The sequence below is a fragment of the Dendrobates tinctorius genome, unplaced genomic scaffold (assembly GCF_039654945.1).
Source record: "Dendrobates tinctorius isolate UK_male_01 unplaced genomic scaffold, ASM3965494v1 ptg000192l, whole genome shotgun sequence".
Lineage (NCBI taxonomy): Eukaryota > Metazoa > Chordata > Amphibia > Anura > Dendrobatidae > Dendrobates > Dendrobates tinctorius.
The window spans coordinates 5,139,200-5,164,158 of NW_027361859.1; the positions used below are offsets into that span (position 1 = coordinate 5,139,200).

The window sequence follows — 24,959 nt, forward strand, 5'->3', positions numbered from 1 at the left end:
TCCCTCTCTCTTCTTCAAAAGTTGGGAGGTATGGTGGTAGCATATAAGAATATTATCCCAGGCTCCAACCTTTCATCTCAGGATCATAGTGATGGACCCAGCTTTCATCCTGTGTCTGTTTAAAAAGTCCTGGTTTCCATGGCACATCGTCAATAGTGCCTGAGAGCATTCGACTCGTTCCTGCTTCTGGAAAGGTGTGAGCAGCCGCGAAACCCAGCGAGCTGATACCTTTTGCATGTGAAGATGGTCTTGGATAATTTTTTCCATGGACCGCACAGTTATCTTGACATTTTGGGCTAGGTGGCGAATGGTTATGCGGTGATTTTCCAAAATGGCGACCTCCACTTGCTGGATGGTGTGTTCATCAATAGCAGAGTGGAGTCACCCTGGAATTTGAACTGTTTGCACCGAAGTCCAACCACATTTAAATTTATGATACCAGTTCTTGACTACATCATATGATGGGGAATCATCACCATAAACCTCTTTCATCTCATCCAACATCTCCTTTGGTGTGCGGCATTTCAAGTAAAGGAACTTGATGACTGCTCTGTATTCCTCTGGCTCCATTATCAAACCTCACACCACTTCAGCACCTGTAAAATCAAGACCGTTCTCAGTTATGAGTTGCAAATTGGCACATAACCTATAGAGACTTATAACATTACACATGTGCAGTTTCAGCGTCCTGTGATAAACAGAAGTGGGTCAGGGGACATCTTTAATGAATGCAACTCGTATGTGCACAAAAATTATGCCACTGACAACTCATTCTGAAAAAACGACCATCATGTGACTGTCACTTAAAAGAGTTATAGATCCTAGAATGTGATAATAGGAAGGTACAAAAAGTAAACAAGATCAGTTATTAAGGTCAAAATTGGTTGTGATGCAAAGAAGTTAAAAAACAAGTTGCACCACAAAATCCATGGTATGTTCCACGCAGCGAGATTTTGATAGATTGGATGTGGAGAAGGTGGATAAGTGGTGCCTGTTACCCTTGAGAGGCATAACTAAGTGACTACCTGGTCTTCTCTAGAGTCTCTTATGGTGAGGCTAGGCTTGGATCGTTAGGGTAGTCAACAGTTGACACTCCAGGGCAGTGCCCGGACCTGCAGCAGCTGACATATGGGTCAAAGGCACAAAATAAAGCACAGAGAGCGTGGTCAGAAAGTCTGAGGTCAGGGCGGGCAGTACAAGTTCAATGTACGAAGCCCGCTTCCAGAACAGAGAGATCAGACAGAGCAAGCAAACAAACCGGGGCAATAACAGGAGACACAAAACAATAATGCACCTAGACAGGTAACTGGAGACAAACTGTAACTACAACCTTACCTCAGCCAAGGTGTGGAGGGAGGGGCTGCCTAATATATCCACTGCTGGCAGGGAATAGGCCACGGAAGCAAAACTCTGCAGGATACAGTCATTTTAAATTCCTGTAGAGTCTGACCGCACCTCACAATAGCTGGGAGGAGACTTTCCAGCCTCAGAAGGGTGTAGAGGTGCTGAAAGTGTTTGTACGATGCAGCTCAGCGAGATGGTCTGATACTGGGAGGAGCAGAGCAGTGTACAGTATGGCGCTTATATACTGTGTGAATCACCAGCATTACAGTCAAACACTATCTGTATAAAGTGCATTTTGTATATAATGTCTCTTTCTGTCTGTTTCTCTGACTGAGATAGTTAGAGACAATTTCAACATTCAATTAAACTGAACAAACAGCAATAAAATATTGGATAAATCAAGGAAATAGCCGTTCATCTAGGTAGATTTACTCAAAGTCACCAAGAAGAAAATTACATAAAATTCCAAGAGCATTACACTGTCAAACACATGATCCTAAGCCTCAGTGACCTGAATTCAGTTGGGTTTGTCCTATGCTGTCAGAAAAGGCGTCAATAGAAAACCGTTCTGGTGCTTGTAGTGACAAGGAAAAATCCCAGGTCTGAGGACCACCTCGCAGTAGGGAAATGATTATTCCCACCCGCTGGAACTCCTCCCTGATGACCGGGGGTGCAGAGTAAAAAATAACCTACAGCTCTCCCTGAATAACCGAAATTGGTCTTTCCCTAAAATTTATCAGGGAGGGCCATTACAAGTTTGGGAGCGACAAGCTGTACATCAGAGGTTAGTGAACTGTGATGACTCCAGACTCTGGCATTTCTTAGCCAGATCCTAAGTCATCTGCGTCAATTTCGCCATCTGGTCACAGAGCGTGTGAACAGGCTCCATACTGGTGAAAAAGAAAAATATATTGGCCAGACATGATGTGACACTAGTCACTACTAACGGACTAGCCATGAGGTAGAGTGGTCAAGAGATCAAAGGTCAAAAGCCAGGAAGGTACGTCCTAAACAGATGGATGTTACAAAGGCATAGTCAGGTAATGTTCCAAGGTCAGAATACCAGGAGGAGAGTGGATCAGATCAGAACGGGTTATATAGACGAAGGTCAGAACAAAGTCCAAGGTCAGACAACAAAAGATCTACAAACCAAACGTAAGGCACAGAGAGACAAAACACACAGTAGCTAAATGTACGTATGGCAGATGTCTGGGAGTAACAGCTCGGGTATGGAGCCTGGCAATCACCTGGGATAATGAACACCTGAAGACAGCCAACACCTCATAGTCTCAGATTGGATGGCAGAGCTGTTAATCGACACACTAACAGCTCAGTACGTCCCTTTAGTAGATTAAAAGGCAGAGCTATCAGTAACTGCATACCAGACACACTAAGGGGTGGAACCGTGAAATGTAGTTTGTAAAATTGGGTCACTTATGGGGGGGGGGTTTCTGCTGTTCTGGCACCTCCGCAGCTTTGCCAATGTGACATAGCACCGTCAAGCCATTCACGTAAAATCTGAACTCCAATACGGTGCTTCTTCTCTTCTGAGCATTGTACCACTTATGGGGTATTGGCGTACTGAGGGGAAATTGTGCAACAAATTATACTGTTCATTTTCTCCTACTATCCCTGTTGAAAATTAAAAAAATTGGGGGCAAACCAAATTTTAATGGAAAGAATTTTAATTTTTCATTTACTCAACATAATGTTATACAATTCTGTGAATCAATTGAAGGTTAAAAATGCTCACTGCACCCCAAGATGAATTCCTCAAGAGGTTTAGTTTCCACATTGGGTTACTTTTGGGGGGGTTCTGCTGTTTTGGCATGTCAGGGACTCTTCAAATATAATATAACATGGCGTCCACAATCTATTCCAGCCAAGATTAACCTCCAGAATTCAGTTGGCATTCATCCCATTTCAAGCCCTGCCATGTGACCAAACATTAGTGGTATAAGGTATCGGTGAACTCAGCAGAAATTGCACAACAGTCCTTTTTCCTCTTCTACCCTTGAAAAAATGAAAAATTTGGGCAAAACCAACATTTGACAGAATAATGTATATTTTCATTTTCTTGCCTCAACATTATAAAATTCTGTAAAGCACCTGTGGGTTCAAGGTGCTCATCACATCTCTAGATAAGTTCCTTGAGGCGTGTAGTTTCCAAAATAGGGATCATTTTTGGGGCTTTCCACTGTTTTGGCACATTAGTAGCTCTGCACATGGTGTCCGTTATCTATTCCAGCCAATTTTGTCCTCTTTCCCTGCCAAGCCCTGCCGTGCACCCAAACAATAGTTTTCTACCACATATGTATCAGCGCACTCAGGAGAAGTTGCACAACGAATTGTAATGTCCATTTTCTCCTGTTATCCTTGTTAAAATGCAAACTTTGGGGCTAAATCAACATCTTTTAGGGAAAAAGGTAAATTTTTATTTTTTCCTTCCACATTGCTTTAATTCCTGGGAAGCCCTTAAAGTGATAATAAACTTCTTGAATGTGGTTTTCAGCACCTTGAGGGGTGCAGTTTTAAAATGGTGTCACTTTTGGGTATTTTCTGTCATATTGGCCCCTCAAAGTAACTTTAAATGTGATGTGGTATTTACAAAAATTGGTTTTGTAAATTTTGTTGGCAAGTTGAGAAATTGCTGATCAAATTTTAAACTCTTTTTTAATTTCCTAACGAAAAAAATATGTTTAAAAAATTGTGCTGATGTAAAGTAGTTTTGTGGTAAATGTTGTCTATTAACTACTGTGTATAGCCGAATTTTTCAGCAAATTTTTTTATGTTAAAAACGCGCCCCCCCCTCGGCTTATACACGAGTCAGTTGTCCCAGAAAGGAGTGGAGGGGGAGCGGTGGAACAGTGGGTCACAAGGGCTGGAGCCAGCAGGGGAGGAGAGCAGCGGGTCACAAGGGCATGAGCCGGCGGCTGTGGCTAAAGCCTGTACCACTGCTAAATAAAAATGAATATTCATTTCTCTTACAGCGCACAGTGACAGCTGCAGCCGCCGGCTTCCAGCACACATCCTGCTCGCCTTCCTGCGTGCCCTCGCTGCATCTCGTTCGTTTCGACAACAGTAGCATTTCCGGCCGAGTGATCACGTGGCCACACTAATTAAGTTAATGCATATTCAGGCCTCCCCGCTCCCATAGGAGTGGAGTGAATATTCATTACCTTAATGAGTGGGGCCACACGATCGCTCAACAGGAAGAACTATCGGCGCCGAAATGAGATGCTGTGAGGGCGCGCAGGTAAGGTAAGTAGGATTTTTTTTTTAAATAGGAACCATGCATAGAAGGGTAGGGGATAAGGAACCATGCATACAAGGATAGGGGATAAGGAGCCATGCATACAAGGAGAGTGACCGGGGAGCCATGCATACAAGGACAGGGATGGGGGAGCCATGCATACCAGGATAGGTATGAGGGAACAATGCATTCCTGGCTTATACTCGAGTCAATAAGTTTACCCATTTTTTGTGGCAAAATTATGTGCCTCGGCTTATAATAGGGTTGGCTTACACTCGAGTATATGCGGTATTCTGTGTGATATAACTATCTGGTTTAAGGGCATACAAATTAAAAGTTGCAAAATTGCATCAAACCTTTACAAGAGAACAATGGTATAAATGTTTCCATCTCTCTCATAAATCTAATAAGTACAGCCACTAAAGCTCAGGAAACTAGTTATAAAATAGTATCTAGATGGTATTGTGTTCCTTCGGTCTTGCATAAATGGTTCCCAGGAGTATCCAACTTGTACTGGTGGGTTCAATGTTGCATATATGGTGAGCGTGCCTGGCCTTGGCGAGCTCTGGTAAGGTGTTGTTAAAGTGATTAAAGAAATGACGGGGGAATCAATCTCTAAAAGCCTGGAAGCAATTCTACTATTTGTTTCCCATGGCTAAAAATGCTTTCAAGAAATCGCTACTGAGGCACCTTCTTCAGGCATCTAAGGTGGTAATTCCACGACACTGGAAGTCCTTAGATCCGCCTTCACTAGAGGAATGGTTTGGGGAGGGGTGAGGGGTGAAGGGGTTAATATGATATTTTTGTATAAGATTCAGTACTTAGAACAAAAAAAGGAACTCATCTTGAGGCTGAAATGGCCAAACTTTTCTGCAAGGAGTATAAAATACATTTTATGTAGCTGCAGCTGGATAATAACCCCTAGGACCAGAGACTGGATAACGACACTGCTTCAAATTAATTTTCAGGTGTCTCAGTCCTTCCAAATAGCTCTTAAAAGTCAATGTTTCACTTGTCCTTCTTTTAATTCTCTTTGCTCCTTAATTTTGTAATGAAAATACATACAAAAATACATGTACTAGTCCAACCTAACACCTGCTCTAAAGTCATGGCTTCTATGTACACGACTATCCTGCTCCTCCCCTTTGCCTTGTTCTGTGCTATAATTCATGTAGATGTCAGGGAGTGTATGAGACAGACACCACATAATAGCACTGACTTACAGGTCACTTTATGATTCTCCACTGATCATTTCATTACAAAAATTTATTGACAAGTACATTGAAACATAAAGCTATAAAAAGGTAGCATTAGAAGAGGAACTAAAAACTGCAACGTCTTGGCTTAATATCATAACCTAATAGTCCTCACATTGAAGTCTACAGATTGTACCAGTCTTCGTCAGCTAGTAATTAAATTTTAATACAATTTGTTGCTAAAGCACAGAAAAAACACAGTACAACAAACATGAAAAAATACTCTGTTGTAAAAAATATATATAGTTTATATTTTTTACAACAGAGTATTTTTGCACGTTTGTTGTACTGTGTTTTTTCTGTATTTCAGTCTTTGGGTGGTGTGAACACTGTCCTACAGACTTGTTCACTTTTGTGCATGTCTCATGTGTTTTTAATCTATTAGTTTCTTGCTTATGCAAGCTTTGGGAGATTCCCGCCCCTCTCTTGTGAGACATGCACATAAAAAGACGTCTTGCACAGCATGTCCACATCAGGCTACGCCTTTCTGAATCCTGCTCATATAGGTACTGTTCACATGATCAGGTTTTAAATACATTAGATAGGACTGCTCCGAGAAGGGTATACCGTGACATGGTGGAGTGGCTTCGTATACATTTTTTGCAAAAAACGTATCAACTAAATACCCTGTTTTTGTTATCATCTTTTTACCAGCACTTGCTGTTTACTGTTATATATATTTGTTACAACAGAGTATTTTTGCACGTTTGTTGTACTGTGTTTTTTCTGTGTTTCAGTCTTTGGGTGGTGTGAACACTGTCCTACAGACTTGTTCACTTTTGTGCATGTCTCATGTGTTTTTAATTTGTTGCTAAAGGTAGAATTTATGAAAAAATTGTTTTTATTTCTTGGCAGATGACTGTGCGTCAGAGGGACATCTGACAGTTACTGATTTTGAAGCAGCTGATTATGGTATCACACCATATATATATGAAGAGCATCACATTATTCCAGATAAACCGCCAGCCCTTCACAGCAAAAATCTATCATCTATTCCTTATCAAGAGGTCCAATCTTCTGATTTATTACAGACTGATAAGCAAAATAAAAACAACAAAAGGGGTGCTAAACATCAAAAAGCTCATAAACGGGAGAAGAAGACACTTTCATGTTCAGAATGTGGGAAATGTTTTACCAAGAAAGCAAATCTTACTGTACATCACAGAATTCACACTGGGGAAAAGCCATTTTCATGTGCAGAATGTGGGAAGTGTTTTGCCTCCAAAACAAATCTCGTTGCACATAACAAAACTCACACAGGAGAGAAGCCTTTTTCTTGTTCACAATGTGGGAAATGTTTTACCAGGAAAACAAATTTTACTTTACATCAGAGAACTCACACTGGGGAAAGGCCATTTTCATGTCCAGAATGTGGGAAATGTTTTACTTGCAAAGGGGATCTCGTTAAGCATAAAAGCACTCACACAGAGAAGCCATTTTCATGTTTAGACTGTGGAAAATATTTTACCTTGAAAACAAATCTCGTTGCACATCAGAGAATTCATACAGGGGAAAAGCCATTTTTATGTCCAGAATGTGGAAAAGGATTTACCCAGAAAGCAAGTCTTACCGTACATGAAAGAATTCACACAGGGGAGAAGCCATTTTCATGTGCAGAATGTGGAAAATCTTTTACTTGCAAAGGGGATCTCATTAAACATAAAAGTACTCACACAGGGGTGAAGCCATTTTCATGTTCAGAATGTGGAAAATGTTTTACCTCCAAAACAAATCTTGTTGCACATAAGAAAATTCACACAGGGGAGAAGCCTTTTTCTTGTTCAGAATGTGGGAAATGTTTTACTCAGAAAGCAAACCTTACTGTACATCAGAGAATTCACACAGGGGAGAAGCCATTTTTTTGTCAAGAATGTGGAAAATGTTTTACTGACAAAACAAGTCTTGTTATACATAGCAAGACTCACAAAGATGAGCCATTTTCATGTTCATAATGTGGGAAATATTTTACCAAGAAAGCAAATCTTACTGTACATCAGAGAATTCACACAGGGTTGAAGCCATTTTTATGTCAAGAACGAGCCGAAGAGCCTGGCGTTGCCCAGGCATAGTAACTAACTGTGGTTAGTTATAACAAATTATAATGATTATATTGCACATAAAAACATTTCACATCATATATTCAAAACTACAGATTTGCAACACAAATTGCAATAAAAAAAAACGATTACCTAAGTATTGATAGTATTTTATTGTCAAGTCATTCAATAACCTTTTGATAAACAACATATTTGGCTTTTCCTTTCAATGAATAGATTTTTGGCAGTTTCAACTCTTGAACAGGCCACGTAAAGTTGACCATGAGAAAAGCATGGAGATTGCAAATCGATCCCTACTACATTCAAGGACTGTCCCTGAGCATTGTTAATGTACATTGCAAATGCCAGTCGAAGTGAAAACTGGAGGCATTTAAAATCAAAAGGCAAATCAGATGGACTGAGTGGGATTCTTGGAATGAAAACATTCTCTCCTTTGGCACATCCTGTTGCTGGACTGTGTATCTAATCCTATCCTGTGTGATACTGTCTGCTGAGTCGTGTATCTAATCCTGTACTGTGTGATACTGTTTGCTGAGCTGTGTATCTAACCCTATCCTGTGGGATACTGACTGCTGAGCCGTGTATCTAATCCTCTCCTGTGTGATACTGTCTGCTGAGCCGTGTATCGAATCCTCTCCTGTGTTATTGTCTGCTCAGCCATGTATCTAATCCTATCCTGTGTGATACTGACTGCTGACCTGTGTATCTAATCCTATCCTGTGTGATACTGACTGCTGAACCTTGTATCGAATCATATCCTGTGTGATACTGTCTGCTGAGTCGTATATCTAATCCTACCCTGTGTGATACTGTCTGCTGAGTCGTGTATCTAATCCTATCCTGTGTGATACTGATTGCTGAACCATGTATCTAATCCTATCCTGTGTGATACTGTCTGCTGAGTCGTGTATCTAATCCTATCCTGTGTGATACTGTCTGCTGAGCATCTAATCCTATTCTTTGTGATGCTGAGCTCCCCCTGCAGTCTGCGTCAGAGGGTGATCTGTGTCGGCACGGTAATAAATTGTGTTATTTCCAGCTTTACAGAAGGACAGTAACACCATAGAAAAATAAGAATAATAGGCCTCAGTTACCACAACTGTCTACAAGGAAAATTGTTGCTCATAGCAACCAATCACAGCTCAGCTTCTTTTAAACAGCTCTAATGAAATGAAAGATGCTTAGTGATTGGTTGCTTTGTGGAGTGCGTGTGGCTGATACACACACATATATATATATATATATATATATATATATAAAATATTTTACTTACAAATCAAAACTTGTTGCACATAAGAAAATTCACACAGGAGAGAAGCCTTTTTCTTGTTCGGAATGTGGGAAATGTTTTTCCAAGAAAGAAAGTATTACTGTACATCAGAGAATTCACACAGGGGAGAAGCCATTTTTATGTCCATAATGTGGGAATTGTTCTTCTTGTAAATCTACTGTTTTTATAAATCAATGAATACACACAGAGGAGAAGCCATTTTCATATTGGGAATTGGAAAATGTTTAACAAAGAAATTATATATTTTCTTACACACCAGAGAAATTACACAGGGAAGTAGCAGCTTCATAATTTATACATTTATTTTATTGATGAAGAGTACCAGAAAATTTACAGTAAAAGTTAAGTCACAAGCCTAAAAGGGAAAGCAATTTAGATCACTAAATGATAATGATTAGGATATATGCTGTATGCAATGACCAATAACCATCAGCAAATAGAATGGATATAACAATCCGAAATATTTCATCATGTATATAGAATACTTTAATTTTTTGTGAATAATATAACTGCATCTTAAAAAGGTTGACCAGCACTTCTCTTGTATGCATGATCAGGACAGTTGCTGAGGTAAACGTCAGACAACAAACATCTAACAATTATGGTGTCTTATTAATCAGATGAGACCAACTGGATGGTTCCCTCTTCAACTGTCCTAATCAAGTACAACAGCATCTACCCACACCTGATACCAGACTACATAGAAGAGAGAGGTGTCAGACCACCCCTTTAGAACTTGTAACTGTTTCTAATACTAATATCCATCTCTTTATATCTATAGTTTGTATGATGTATGAGTTAAGATATTGCGTATGACCTGTGTAGTTGAGGGAGAGCTGGTATGACTTGTAAAGAAGTATTGAAGGCAGAATTACATTAAGGAGCTCACGTTTGTTAAGATACTTTTCCATTTTTGAAATTATCCTTTCATAGGAAACAAGTATAATTACCCAGCTTTGAGTTGCTCTATAAGATTTTCAGAGGGACTTTCACCAGTTTAGGCATTTTAACTGGCCACATCATGGAATGTTGACTGCAGAGCTGATTAAAACTTGGCTTTTATTTTTTAATTTTTCCTCTCCATTGCAGAGATATTAGCTTGTAAAGTTTAGGCCAATATTTATGTTATAGTTCAACTGGGTGCTACGAGAGATTTGTCTCTGGGGACTTGTACTTCCAGTTAATGGGGTTAACAATCATAAGTAGACATCATCATGCAGGTGAAAAAAGAATGCACCCTCCTTTCATCAGTGATGTCTACAGTTACTATTTAGAGATACTACATAGCTACATATCATTATAAACTCTTATAATTAGGTAACCGAGGAGGATAGCAGGTGAATAGGCTAGATAACCAGAGAGGTTGGTAGCTCAGCGGATTGCAGACCCCTAAACTGACAACACAACTAGAATTAGCCGTGGGACGTACCTACGATGCCCTAGACGCCTCGGCACAGCCAAAGAATTAACTAAGCCTAAAGAGAGAAATGAGAAAGCTAAACTGCCCGGAGTAGAGCTCCAAAGGAATAGATAGCCCACGAAGATATATTGCCGGTGAGACAAGATGAGGCACAAAACACAGGCAGAAAATAGAGTAAGCAAATGTCTAGATATCTGTCTAGATAGAACAGGACAGGAAAGGATACTGTTTGCAATCACGCAAAAAACCCTAAGAAAAATCCAACTTGTCTGATATGCAAAAATGCTGAGGCCACACGACCTCTCCTGTTATGATTGGGTCACCGAGGAGGAGAGCAAGCCAAGCTAAGCCACAGAAAACCAGAGAGGTTGGTAACTAAGCAGATTGCAGACCCCTGATCCTATCCACACAACTAGCTGTAGCCGTGTAGCGTGCCTAAGATGATCCTAGATGTCTCGGCACAGCCGTAGAGCTAACTAAGCCTAAAGCAAGAAAGGGGAAATCTAAACTGCCCCAGAGCAGACTCCAAAGGAATAGATAGCCCCCAAACATATATTGTCGGTGAGACAAGATGAAAACACATATGCAGGTAGGAAAATAGACTGAGCAAACGATGGGGCCCACACTGACTAGACAGGACAGGAAAGGAAAGACACTGTCTGCAATCACGCAAAAAAGACCCTGCAAAAAAGCCCATCACGTCTGATGCAAAAAAATACTGAAGTTGCACGACTTCGTCCACTATATCAGCACTCTGGTATATTCTGAAAGCAGAGCAAAAAGAGGCCAATCTAATAAGGGACTAAAACAAACTGGCACAAGCAGTAACATATAGATGGTGATTCAGCACAGCCCCAGCTGGAGCTGGCTGACTCACACAAAACTGAAATAGACAAAACCAGATCAAATGTGAACAGAATAGCAAAAGAACACTTAGTTGAGCATGCAGGGACTGAGCTGGAAACTAAGACCTCAGGAGGCAGGAAAAAATCACCAGCAGGGATAGAGGGAGTCGGCTGTCTTAAATCCAGTATGAAACCCCAGATCTCCAATCGTCCTCCTCATTATTAGGTGGCAAGCCTCTGTTAATCAGATCAGCTCCATTACCTCCAGTAACCACCAGAGGGAGCCCAGAAAGAGAACTCGCAACCCCTCTGTCAATATGACCAGCTCCACTACCTTCAGTAGTAACCAGAGGTAGGCCAGAAAATGAATTCACAACACTCCCCCCACTAAATCAGAACTCTGGTGTAAACTGGACACAAAACAAAGATACTGATCTAACAGTGGATTAGATATACAGAAAAGACTGACATAAGCCGTGGCATAAGAAACAGTCCAGCACAGGTCCCAGCAGGGAACCAGGCTGAACTCACACCAGCAAAGCAAAAATCAGAGAAAAGCAAAATGAATCAAAATGCAAAATGGATTCAAGAAGACAAAACTTATCTGAAAGATGCAGGACAGAGCAGGAGGCAAGCAGACTTCCAAAATGCTCAGGAAGCAAACCAAATCACGGGCATCAACTGAGGGAAGGTTGCTCACTTAAATCTCTCCAGTCTGCAACACCTGACCTCCAATCTTCATCCTCAGGTGATTCACTTCTGTCAGCCAGACCAGCTCCATTACCAGCAGCTAAACACCAGAGGGAGCCCAAACTCAGAAGCCAGGTCAAAAGTGTTCACAACAGTACCCCCCTTGAGGAGGGGTCACCAAACCCTCACCCAAGCCACCAGGCCGATCAGGATGGGCCTGGTGAAAGGTACGAACCAATATCTCGGCATGAATGTCAGAAGCAAACACCCAGGCATTATCCTCCTGACCATAACCTTTCCACTTGACCAAGTACTGGAGTCTCCGTCTAGCCAGGCGAGAATCCAATACCTTCTCTACTTTATACTCCAGATTACCCTTAACCAATACAGGATCAGGGGGTGCAGCCATGGGAACTACTGGCTCCACAAACCTTTTCAACAAAGATGAGAGACATTGTGAATCTTGAACGTTCCTGGAAGAGCCAAACGGAAAGAAACGTGATTAAGGATTTCCAAAATCTTATAAGGTCCAATGAACCTTGGCTTAAATCTTGGAAAAGCAACTTTCATAGGAATATTTTTTGAGGACAACCAAACCATGTCACCCACTTTAAACCGGGGGCCAATAGTCCTATGCTGGTTGGCAAACCATTGGGCCTTCTCCTGAGAGTGATACAACTTATCCACTACTTGATCCCAAATCTGCTGCATTCTCTCTACCACAGAATCAACACCTGGACAGGCTGAAGCCTCCACCTGCCCTGAAGAAAACTGAAGATGAAACCCAAAGTTGCAGAAAGAGGAGACATCAAAGTGGCAGAACTAGCCCTATTATTAAGAGCAAATTCAGCCAAGGGTTTAACAATACCAGAAAAATTACTTTTGAATTTACGGTAGAAATTAGCAAAACCCCAAAATTTCTGGAGAGCCTTCAAGAAAGTGGGCTGAACCCAATCATAAATGGCCTGGACCTTGACCGGGTCCATTTCAATAGCGGACGGGGACAAAATGAATAAAAAATGTTTGTACGCACTGGCATGCGCATGTATGCGTTTTTTTAGCGCTGCATTTTTTTGGTGGTGTCCACTTGTTGTACTAGTTATAAACTTCTAAAGTAAAAAAAAAAAAAAGTCTATATAAAGGAGGTGCCTGCCAAAACTCTGCCACTACTACACTGACAGATTGGAGAGCAGACAGTCACCAAGGAACCCATCTTCTATCAGCGTCAAGAATGTGAGTATATTACATTATATGCCTGTCCTTTTAAATTATGTATGTACTAATGATTTTTATTATTTTTACATGCAGTATGTCTTCAGAATCCGAATATTCCCCATCGCGGCAGGAATTGGCGCAAGCAGACCGTGAGGTGATTATTTTCGTGCATCTGGTAAGTATATCTGCTGCTACTCCAAATCTCTTACGTTTTTTTCAACTTTTTTAAGACATCATCATCATCATCTTCTGCGGACGGGACTAGTGAGGGCGAAGAGCAGGAGCAGTGAAGCCAAGTCCCGGTGGTGATACGGAATGTATGTATCAAATGATTTGTAATGTTCTTTATTTTTTATCTTCTATTTTTACTCTTTTTTATGTTTCTTTTTTTTGTAACTTTTTATTCAATTTAATTTTGATTATTCTAATGAATGTGTTTTGTCTAGGTTCCACAACGGGATGAAGACGTCTACCTGGATAATGAGCAGCTCATCAGCATTGGTCCAGGAGCGTGCGCCGTTGTGGGACAGCCGTGACCGGCTGTACAAGGACAATGTGGTGACCCGGCGGCTATGGAATGAGGTGGCCGCAGCGTTGATGGATGGCTGGGACAGCGCCACAGCATCCTCTAAAAAGGCATTTAGTGAGTATTTCCCTGCGCTGTATTGTGCCGCAGTGACTGTTGTCCTTGACGGCACTGTTGGGTTTCGTGCTAGGTATATTCTAGCAGGAAACCCAACAGTGTCATCGGGCTCTACAGTGACTGCTTTGAGTATTGTATTGCTATATTGTGCCGCAGTGACTGTTGTCCTTGACGGCACTGTTGGGTTTCGTGCTAGGTATATTCTAGCAGGAAACCCAACAGTGTCATCGGGCTCTACAGTGACTGCTTTGAGTATTGTATTGCTATATTGTGCCGCAGTGACTGTTGTCCTTGACGGCACTGTTGGGTTTCGTGCTAGGTATATTCTAGCAGGAAACCCAACAGTGTCATCGGGCTCTACAGTGACTGCTTTGAGTATTGTATTGCTATATTGTGCCGCAGTGACTGTTGTCCTTGACGGCACTGTTGGGTTTCGTGCTAGGTATATTCTAGCAGGAAACCCAACAGTGTCATCGGGCTCTACAGTGACTGCTTTGAGTATTGTATTGCTATATTGTGCCGCAGTGACTGTTGTCCTTGACGGCACTGTTTTTTTTTTCCCCAACAGTGGACAAAGTCCGAACACGTTGGCGTTCGATCAAGGACCGCTTCAACAGTGATGTTCGTGCTGAGGGCCAGGTTCGCAGTGGATCTGCGTCAAGGACCAGAACTAGATACTGTCACTATCACGCGTTGCAGTTCCTAAGACCGGTCCTTGCCACGAGATCGTAAGTATTATACATTTTGGGTTTTTATTTTTATTAATCTGTGTTTTTCTAATCCACAGCTGATGCTTCTTGTAAAGGCATGGTAGTAATGATTTTCCTTTCTTCCACAGCACCTGGAGCAGCACCCTGCAACCTGGCCCTGGAGCGGTCCTTCCTCGGACGTCCTCTGACCCGTCCCAGCCATCCGACAGCTATGAAGCACCTTGCAGGTCAGCCACACACACAGCTGGTGACCAGGAAGCTGGGCCATCAGGTGTTCCCCTGTCCCAGGTCTCTGCCACTGGTTATGCGGGCACTACCCGCCAGAGGCAGAGGGCCTTGGACAGGAATGTCTTGCCCGAGTTTATGCATTTGAGCGAGGCCTTTAATTCCAGCCTCAAGTCGCTGTCCGACAGAGTTGAAAGCGGTTTTGCACTCATGGAACGTGGTTTTAACCACTTTGAACACCGCTTCAATTCTGTAGAACAGCGCCTTGACCGTCTGGAGGCCGACATCAACAGACCAGCACACCATTTTTTTTGTAAGATTGAAAAGGGCATGGCGGAACACCTTAGTCCTGAGCAACAGCTGAATGTGCTGCAGGCCTGCAACAATGCTTTCTTGCAGGCTATGCAGCATAATCGGTACGGTCAGCAGTCAGTGGTGTCATTTCCACCTGTGCCACCATTGACTCGCTTCACCTCACTACCGACTTGTGCTGCATACCACTGCACGGACACCTCTATTCAAAGCCAGGACACCCACCGTTACACCACCACAAGTCTGAGTGCAGCTGGTCACTTCACCGACACCACCATGGCAAGCGCTGCTCCTGTCTGGAGCACCACTGCCACTCCCATGCATGCGTGGAGCTCAGCCACCACTAGGCAAACATGGAACAGCCCTGCCGCTACAACAACATGTAGTAGCCCTGCCACCACCACTCCGCAAACCTGGACCATCACTGCCGCCACCAGTCCTCCTGCAAGGACGAGCACTGCCAACCAAGAGCAGCAGCAGCAGCCACCTCAGCAGCAGCAGCAGCCACCTCAGCAGCAGCCACCTCAGCAGCAGCCACCTCAGCAGCAGCAGCAGCCACCTCAGCAGCAGCAGCCACCTCAGCAGCAGCAGCAGCCACCTCAGCAGCAGCAGCCACCTCAGCAGCAGCAGCAGCCACCCCAGCAGACGGGGGACCTACACTCAATATTTGCCCCAAGTTCAAGGCGAAATCAATCAAGGCGGGCATTGGGCCAAAGTCGGTCCAGGCACACAAGCCTACGGCGACATGCCATTACAACAAATGTACCTGAACAGATTTCCTCTCCTCCAAGTGTTCCTAGTTTAATTCCCTTAACTGGACTACCTTCCCCCACAAGTTTTGTTGCCCCTTCCCCTCAAACACCGTCTTCAACTGCAAGTGTTTCATATTCCCTGCACACCCCCAAATTGAAACCATCTGCCCCCAAACGCCGGAAAAAAAATTTTTCGGTTTATTTTTGTGATTAAAAATAAATTTACATTTGTGGTTCACCATTACAAAGTTTCATTAATGTTGTTTGTGCCGCTCACACACACTGATGGGTAAATACATGTTAAAAACCAACCCAAGGCCTAGTATAGTCATATGTGAAATAACACGGACTAGTATAGTCATACCAAGGCCTAGTGTAATAACTCGAGTTTTACCAACTTGGATCTGGTTTCATGAAAAACAAAAAGTTGAAACTTGTCTAAAAAATAAGTTTCTTTCTTAAAAAGTTTCACCAGTTTGTTTTTTGTGAAACAAGATGCTAGTTGGTAAAAATCGAGTTATTACAGTAGGCCTTGGTATGACTATACTAGGCCGTGGTATTTCACATGACTATACTAGTAGGCCCAAGGCCTACTATACTCATATTTGAAATACCACGGCCTAGTATAGTCATTCCAAGGCCTAGTGTAATAACTCTAGTTTTAACAACTAGAATCTGGTTTCATGGAAAACAAACTGTTGAAACTTGTCAAGTTTCACCAGTTTGTTTTTCGTGAAACAAGATCCTACTTGGTAAAAATCGAGTTATTACAGTAGGCCTTGGTATGACTATACTAGGCCGTGGTATTTCACATATGACTATACTAGTAGGCCCAAGGCCTACTATACTCATATTTTAAATACCACGGCCTAGTATAGTCATTCCAAGGCCTAGTGTAATAACTCTAGAAACTTGTCTATTTATACACTACCACAATTTTAAATAAAAGTTGGAATTGAGCTGATTACATTCATCCACTCAATGCTGACTTGTATTCCCCATTGACTTTCATTGGGTGGGGTTGGGTTTTGAGGGTTGGGTTTTGAAAAAATCACATACTTTTTTTTCAACTAGTTTGACAATTTTCTCTTGAAAAAAATTGGTTTCCTGATTCATGGCCTGCAGCTTTGCTCGTTCCAATATATTTCACGCAGACTAGCAATGCTGCATTTTAACTCATATGTGTATTTACCTGCCCAGGTGTGTGAACATCAAAAAATTCAGTTATACATGGGAAGTTTTTTATTTAATTGGATTTTAAAAAATATAGTGCACTCAGTAATGGTATCAAATAAGGTTTTTTATTACCATAAACAAACAAAAACATTACACCATTTCATCTTGCCAGTGCACCCGTCCTACATCAGAAATAAAGTAGGCCGCAAATTGGTCCCTCATTTGGCCAACTTCAACGGATGACCTGAGAGTGTGCTGAGTGAATTCAGGCAATGGGTTAGGAGCATCATCGTCCAGTTCAAAGGTCGGGTGCTCTTTAGCCATCACAAAGTTATGTAGAACCACACAGGCCTTCACCACCTCATCAACTGTTTCAAGTTTAAGATTAATGGCCGTGCCCAGAATTCGCCATCTGGAGACAAGAATCCCAAAAGCACACTCGACAGTTCTTCTGGCCCTGGTCAGCCTGTAATTAAATATTTTTTTGGTGTGGTCCAAGTCCCGGCTGGAGTAGGGTTTCAGTAAGTTTCCACACATTTGAAAAGCCTCATCGCCAACCATTACAAAGGGCAGTGGCGGAGCTTCGGTGTGAGGAAGAGGCCGTGGCATAGGGAAATTAAATTGGTTGCCATACAACCTCCGGCCCATGTCTGAATTTTTAAAAGCCTGTGAGTCATTACCATGGCCAAATGCTCCAATGTCCACTGCTACAAACATACATCCGGCATCCGCAATGGCCATGAGTACTATTGAAAAGTACTTTTTGTAATTATAGTACTCAGATCCCGTTCTTTGGGGTTTGATGATCCATATGTGTTTACCATCAACAGCTCCCAAACAGTTGGGAAAATTGCATACTGTCCAGAATTTGTCAGCAATTTCCATCCACTTTTCAGCGGTGGGCAGGGGCAGAAATTCTGGACAAAGAACATTCCAGAGAGCCCGGCAGGTGTCAGCAACAATTCCAGACAAGGTAGAGATTCCAATACGGTACTGGAAGTGTAGTGAAGATAGGGTTTCTCCAGTCGCCAGGAATCTGTGAACAGACAAAGAAGTAAAATTAATATTTATGTATATTATTTTAAAAAACTATAAAATAAAATATTAGTACATTCACGAAAACTAATTACCCAAGGTTTTGAATACTAAATTTAAAAAAAAACCATCAGACCGCACCCCTTGGTTTAATATTACATACCGTAATGTCACCAGTAGCCGTTCCTCAGGAGGAATCGCACGACGGAGCTGTGTGTCCTGTCTCCGGATGGATTGTTGGACACGAGCAAGCAAATCCCTGAAACTTTCCTGGGACATCCGGATATAATCTATAAATTTCTCCGGGTTTGCCTGGAGCTCGCTGTAGAGGGTGTGGTATGCCCCACGGCTCTCCCGGAGTTCAACAATCGGATGTATCCACATACGCCGCTGCTGCCGTCTTCGCTCCCTCTCTCTCTTCCTTTGTTCATGGCAAGCAACTGCATATGCCTGAGCCATCGCGATGTCCAAATCCAAGTTGAAGTGAAAACTCTTCCAGCGCAGATCCATGGTCACGAGAAGAATCAAGCAAATGTGAAGAATACTGTAGACAGGGTCTATATATTAACATACCACACCCACAATGAAGTCCCATTGGTCTTGTGTGTTGTTGAATGTTTTTTTTTTCTTTTTTGGGTTTTTTTTCCAAAATCTGTAAAAAAACGCAAACGCACAAAAAACGCATACAAACGCACAAAAACGCTGCGTTTTTTTCCTGCATGCGCATAAAAATGCTTGAAAAAAACGCAGCGTTTGTATGCATTTGTATGCGTTTTTTCAATACGTTTTTTTGCGGGAAAAACGCGCTGCAAAAAAAAAGCAAGTGTGAAACAGGCCTTAGTAAAGGTTTTAGTAGCCAGTCCAAGTATTGTGAAAGTGGTTTAGTCCCTGAAATTATAGGGTGACCCGGAGGCTCTTTTAAAGACTTGTGTACTTTTGGCACACTATACCAATAAGGAATTTCTGGGTATTCTGGAAAGAGTTTTTCTGCTCTCTTTTTTGATAATATCCCCAATTGAACATACTTTCTTAAAAGAGATCTTAATTTGTCCTTATATTTATGCAAAGGGTTGTCATTTAAAATTTGATTTTATTCCTCCTTTAAAAGGTATTGGTATGTCTTCGTTGGAATTTGCTGATTCAAAGGAGAAATCTGGTTCAGTTATACTTATTAACATTTCAACATCACTTAAAAATTGTCTAGGACAGATAACTGAATTTATCATAAAGCCTAAAGGACCAATAGTTGGAGGGTTCTCACCTTCATGTATAGGAACAGAAACTGCAGCTGAAACACTAGAAAAAGACTTTTTAAGATGTAGCTTTCTTATACTTTTAAACAATTCAATCCTAAAATCGACATAATTAAATTTTTCGGGAATACAAAAATTTAAGCCTTTAGATAGAACTTCAGTGTGTTCACTGGATAATTGGCGCTTTGAAAGATTTATTTTTACGTAGATTGTCCGTTGGAGGTGTTATTTCCTCCATGATACTTGCTTGCGTTTCTTTCCTTGATTTTGTATTTTTGCGACCTCGAGTAAGCAAATGATGCGGCCCAAACTGTCTAGATAGAACAGGACAGGAAAGGATACTTTCTGCAATCACGCAAAAAACCCTAAGAAAAATCCAACATGTCTGATATGCAAAAATCCTGAGGCCACACGACCTCTCCCCCACTAAATCAGAACTCTGGTGTAAACTGGACGCAAAACAAAGATACTGATATAACAGGGGATTAGAGATACAGAAAAGACTGACATAAGCTGTGGCATAAGAAACAGAGTCCAGCACAGGTACCAGCAGGGAACCAGGCTGAACTCACACCAGCAAAGCAAAAATCAGAGAAAAGCAAAATGAATCAAAATGCAAAAAGGTTTCAAGAAGACAAAACTTATCTGAAAGATGCAGGACGGAGCAGGAGTCAAGCAGACTTCCAAAATGCTCAGGAAGCAAACCAAATCACCGGCAACAACTGAGGGAAGGTTGCTCACTTAAATCTCTCCAGTCTGTAACACCTGACCTCCAATCATCATCCTCAGGTGATTGACTTCTGTCAGCCAGACCAGCTCCATTACCAGCAGCAACCACCAGAGGGAGCCCAAACTCAGAAGCCAGGTCAAAAGTGTTCAAAACAGGCAGTCAGTGTGGGGGGAGGATTAGAACTGAGAGCATTGTGAGATAAGTGTCATGATCCCAGTGCAGGTTTTTGAGCTGCACATCTGGGGTTAATGTCTGGAGTTCAGTGCAGGTTTTGACCTGCACACCTGGGGTTAATGATTGTGACCTCTCTTTGGTTCTGGGAGAGCTTCTTGAACACCTGGGAAGCTCCAATCCCTGTCAGTTATACTTTTGCCTTTGGCCGAGTGTGGTGACCTCTGTGTGCCTGTGCCTGTTCGTTGTTATAGCTTGTTTATATGGTTCTTACCCGGTTCTGTTCCCCGTTGTAAGTTTGCTTGTTCATTCTGTACTGCGCTACCCTCTCTGGGTATGACTCATTGCCTGTGACCTGACTACTCTCTGCTCACCACTCTTGTACCTTGCAGCTATCTCTGTGTATGACTCATTGGCTACGTCCTGACTATCGTCCCTCTCTATGCCCCTTGGTAGCTTTGTCTCGCAGTTACCCTGCTAGGAGTTCTCTTGCAGCTCCTAGCTCTCTGGAGTTTAGGCCACGCCCCTAGCAGTCACGTGCTTCAGTTCCTGCTGTTCTGAAGTACGCATCTACTCTGCTGCTACCCGCTCCACAGGTATCTTTGAGCACAGTACGCTTTACTCAGGACATGCGCACTGGCTCAGTGAGCAAGTTCAGTGCGGTGTTCCTGACATTAAGATCTGGAAGTGTTTGATACTGTTTTGTCTCATGTGGTGAGGTGGATCCTCCAAGCCCTCGGACCAGGTGAGCATGGGCCATGGGCATGTGGGAAACGGGTACTGGAAGCACTGGAGGCTACTGGCAGACAGTACATCGGGAGGCACTGGAAGCAGCAGGACACATATGACGAAGGTGCGGGAGTGCCTGGAAACACATACCAGACAAGTCACCATTTACCCTCAGATACGCTTCCAATTTTCAACAACTGAACTTGTCAGCCATTTGTCTCCAGCGACAGTATGAATAAGACCCTGGCAGGGTCAAAACGCTAAAAAATTTTTGCCGCTATTTTTTTGTCGATTAATTTCCTGCACCTTCTTCCATATCAGTGCTTTTATCTTATTTGCTATATGTGAAATAAACTTTCTGCAAATGTTCATCAAGAGTGTGTGGTGATTCATTACTATTAAATGACAGGTGTGTAACTGTACCCCTCTCCCCCTCTCTTGTGGCTCCTTCCAAATGAGTCCATACCAGCCAAAAAAGGATGAAATCAAATTGTCAGAAAAAGAGCGACCATTGAGCTTGACGGGGATTAAGCCTACAAGCAGACTGAAAATTCTCCAGGTGTTTGTTGTAAAGATAGTCACTGGGAAATTAGCTCGTTCAAGAAGATGTTGCCAATCCTTAGTGCCCAATTTTATGACTAAGAGTTCATGGTAACCAATGGAATAATTCTATTCTTCTGGAGAAAATTTGGTGGAGAAAAATCCACAGGTATGGTTTCTTGTTCTAGAGATATTTTTAGAGAGAAATGCTCCTACTATACTATAGCAGAGACATCCACTTCAAAGAAGAAAGGCCTGTCCACATCAGGATGGGTCAGGACAGGAGCAGTATAGAAACCAGTCTTGAGTTCTAGAAGGGTTTGAACAGCAGATTTGATCAGTTCTGGAAATTAATGCCCTTCCGAGTTAGAATTGTCAGCAGAGCAACCACTTCAGAGTTTTTATTGAACTGGTGGTAATAATTAGCAAAGTCAAGGAATCTTTGAGAAGCCTTGAGATTGACTTGCTGTGTCCAATCCAGCATGACGGAAACTTTCTCTGCGCCTATAGAAAGACCACCAGAAAAAATGATGGAGCCAAGGAATGGCCATTCTTGTTGCTCAAACAGACATTTCTTTATCTTGGCATAGAGGAGGTTTTGTCCTAATGGAATGAAAAGGACATGAAGCCAATTAGAATCCAAGTGTCTGGAGAAGATTAGGATGTTGTACAGATAGACTAAGGTATATTGATGAATAATAGGAAATGTCCACAATCCACACTAATTCATAGGTATCTGTAGCACTTCTATATTGCCTTAGATTGCCTTAGATTCACATACAAAAAGATTTGCCATAGAGACTTATTTTTCTTCTCTTGCAGGTCCGACTGGGGGCTTATCTACAGCATTATAGAATGCTGTAGATAAGCCCTGAAATGCAGTGGCCACATCTTATAGCAGCCAAACCTTTTGACAGGTTTCCTTTAAACACATGATACAAAAAACGACAAGACCTCTAGTGTGAGGGATGGGAAGGATTAAGACCTCATTTACATTAATAAATCATGCACTTTTATGATTACATATGTAGATAGAAGGCAGGATTATACATCACTCAAAAGAAGGCACCAATACTGCATTGTATATTAAAATTAATTATGTACAGTATATCTAAAATAGATCCAATTCTCTACCAACGCTGTATTGGTGTCTTTTAAAGTGCAAGTGCTTATCCCTCTAATAATAACTAATTTATAGCAATGATAAAGATTCTTTATTGCACAAAAACCTCTATTGCAGCCATACAATGTTGCACATGAATCCTAAATCAATGTTTGTGTAAAGTAATGGATAATCATCTAAAAGTACATATGAGTAGAGTAATGCCTGATTATTGCAAGTTCATAGAAATAACATAAAGCCCTGCTGGGTGTACTTACAAGTAATGTATGGTAAAGCGGTCTCTCCTCTGTCCCTCTGCCCCGATGCTCGTTTCATCCCATACTTCCTCAGGGGGCGTGTCGGGGATGAGGGACCTTTAAATGATGATGTCCCAATGGTAGCCTGTATGTTGCGATCACGTGGGTCCAGTAAATTGCAAGGAACATGACGCATTTTCATTGGCTGTAAGCCATAATCATCAACATTAACAGAACATTAACTTGAAATAGATCACTCTGCGGGGTACTCGGTACCGGGCCGGTCTCTCAGATAGGAATGTCACAGCAGCAGTGACCCGGTCCGTGGCCCTGGGCGCCCAAGAAATAGGGAGATTGAATGGTGGAAATGTAGTTAATTGAATGAATAGTTTGTGACGCCACCTGTGGTGTTTGGCAAGTGAAATATTAAGCCGACGCTGCATGCAGATCCTCTGGGACTGGTGGTGTGTTGCAGCCAAAATGGTGAAGCTCCCCACAGGTGGAGCTGTAGTCCCAGGGCAGTGTAGATGAAGGGGTAGAGGAGAGGCAGAGGCAGTGTAGAAGCTGGTACCCAGTTGTAACGGTACAGGGTGTGTTGGCGCAGGAATAAATGGAGGACACCAGGGCTTGTAGTTCCAAAGCTTTACTAACAGTCTGTAGTACACACAGGTGCCTGCCTCCGTGCTGTGTCCTCCGGGACAGGGACTCAGCCAACCTCCAGGCAAGATGGAATGCTCCCTTCCAACACTCCATCAACATGTGCCTTTCTGAACGTCTCCTCTATATCGCCTTTAAGTGTAATACTCCTAGTACTGAGTTACACTGGAGTTCCTCCTGACAGATGTTCCCATGAACTTTCCTTGTACGGCAGACAGCTGTAGCCTGCTTCGGGGACTCCTTGCTCCTGAGTCCCGGCTCACTATCAATGTTGCTGTTGTGCCCCCAAGTCTGAGATGGGAGTAGTGCATTTACAGCCCACTACTCCTCCGATGTCTGCTGCAGGACCATTAGTATCCATACAACCTCGGGGAACGGGCCCCGGCCTTGCGCTTAGAACTTCTAGGCAGGGTTCTCTCCTAACCCACGTCCTCTGTTCCCTTTTACTCCTATGCTCCATACTAGTCTTTCCTTCTTATGGAAGATCGGGTTTCTGTTCAATGTCTTTCTCCTTCTTTCCTTTCCCGTGCCAGCAGACCCAGGTCACTGAGATCTGCTGCAGCACCTCCTTCCTCCATCCCTCTCTCAGGGATCTTCTCTCCTCACTCTCCCTCTGACTCTGAACTGAACTGACTGACTGAAATCCTAAACCTTCCCGCTCTTTTATGTATTCTAACTCCACCCGCCTCCCAGCACGTTTTGTGTTCCAAGCAGGGAGCCACCAAAGGTGCTCTGCTACACTCCAAGCAGGGAGCCGCAGTGTGGTTTAGCTGAACTACTGTGTTGTGTGGGATGCAAGTCTTGGAGCGTGGTCAGGAGCCTCCAACTTACCTGGATGGTGGGGCACCACACCTCAGGAGAAGGTGCAGTACCTCTGTGGCAACTGAACCCTCAGTGGCGCCACATGTGTATATATACATAGAGAGAAATTTATATACACACGCATATGTAGATGTTGAATTAATCACCTTACACCACTGGGCCAGGTTAGGAGGCAACTATAGATCCATCTAATCTAGTAAAACATTTCACATATCAATATACCAGTATGATGAAGCCACTTCTCATGACCAAGAAGACCAAGCAGACTTATCTCAGAAGTAACTAGGACTCAAGGTCGGACCACCTTAGACAGGTCCGTGATTTTTCAGTCTAAAAGTTATGTATTTATAACATCAATAATAATAATATCACATATTCAGGAGCAGTTTGATATTTTTTAGAAAAGCACAAGGGTAATTTGGATAATTTCAGGTGGAAGAAAGTAATTAATCTGACTCGAGGTGGTAGCTGGTT

At 42.5% G+C, this 24,959-nt stretch overlaps 2 protein-coding genes across 2 annotated transcripts in view; both read left to right on the forward strand.

Moving 5' to 3' along the window:
• Nucleotides 1-24,959, forward strand: part of LOC141055828 (uncharacterized) — a 143,695-nt gene that overhangs the window by 59,812 nt on the left and 58,924 nt on the right. Inside the window, exons 7-9 of the mRNA XM_073552546.1 lie at nucleotides 6,709-7,764; nucleotides 9,203-9,322; nucleotides 16,543-16,548. Of these exons, the coding sequence (XP_073408647.1) occupies nucleotides 6,709-7,764; nucleotides 9,203-9,322; nucleotides 16,543-16,548 (1,182 nt within the window). The remainder of the gene's footprint in view (nucleotides 1-6,708; nucleotides 7,765-9,202; nucleotides 9,323-16,542; nucleotides 16,549-24,959) is intronic.
• Nucleotides 14,412-16,251, forward strand: LOC141055817 (uncharacterized). Its single transcript, XM_073552531.1, has 2 exons — nucleotides 14,412-14,742; nucleotides 14,853-16,251. Exon 2 carries the CDS (start codon nucleotides 15,088-15,090, stop codon nucleotides 16,225-16,227), a length of 1,140 nt encoding a protein of 379 aa, XP_073408632.1. The 5' UTR covers nucleotides 14,412-14,742; nucleotides 14,853-15,087; the 3' UTR covers nucleotides 16,228-16,251.

Bases quoted from the DNA above. Each gene is read 5' to 3' on its own strand.
- LOC141055817 (XM_073552531.1), top strand. From the start codon at position 15,088: ATGCATTTGAGCGAGGCCTTTAATTCCAGCCTCAAGTCGCTGTCCGAC.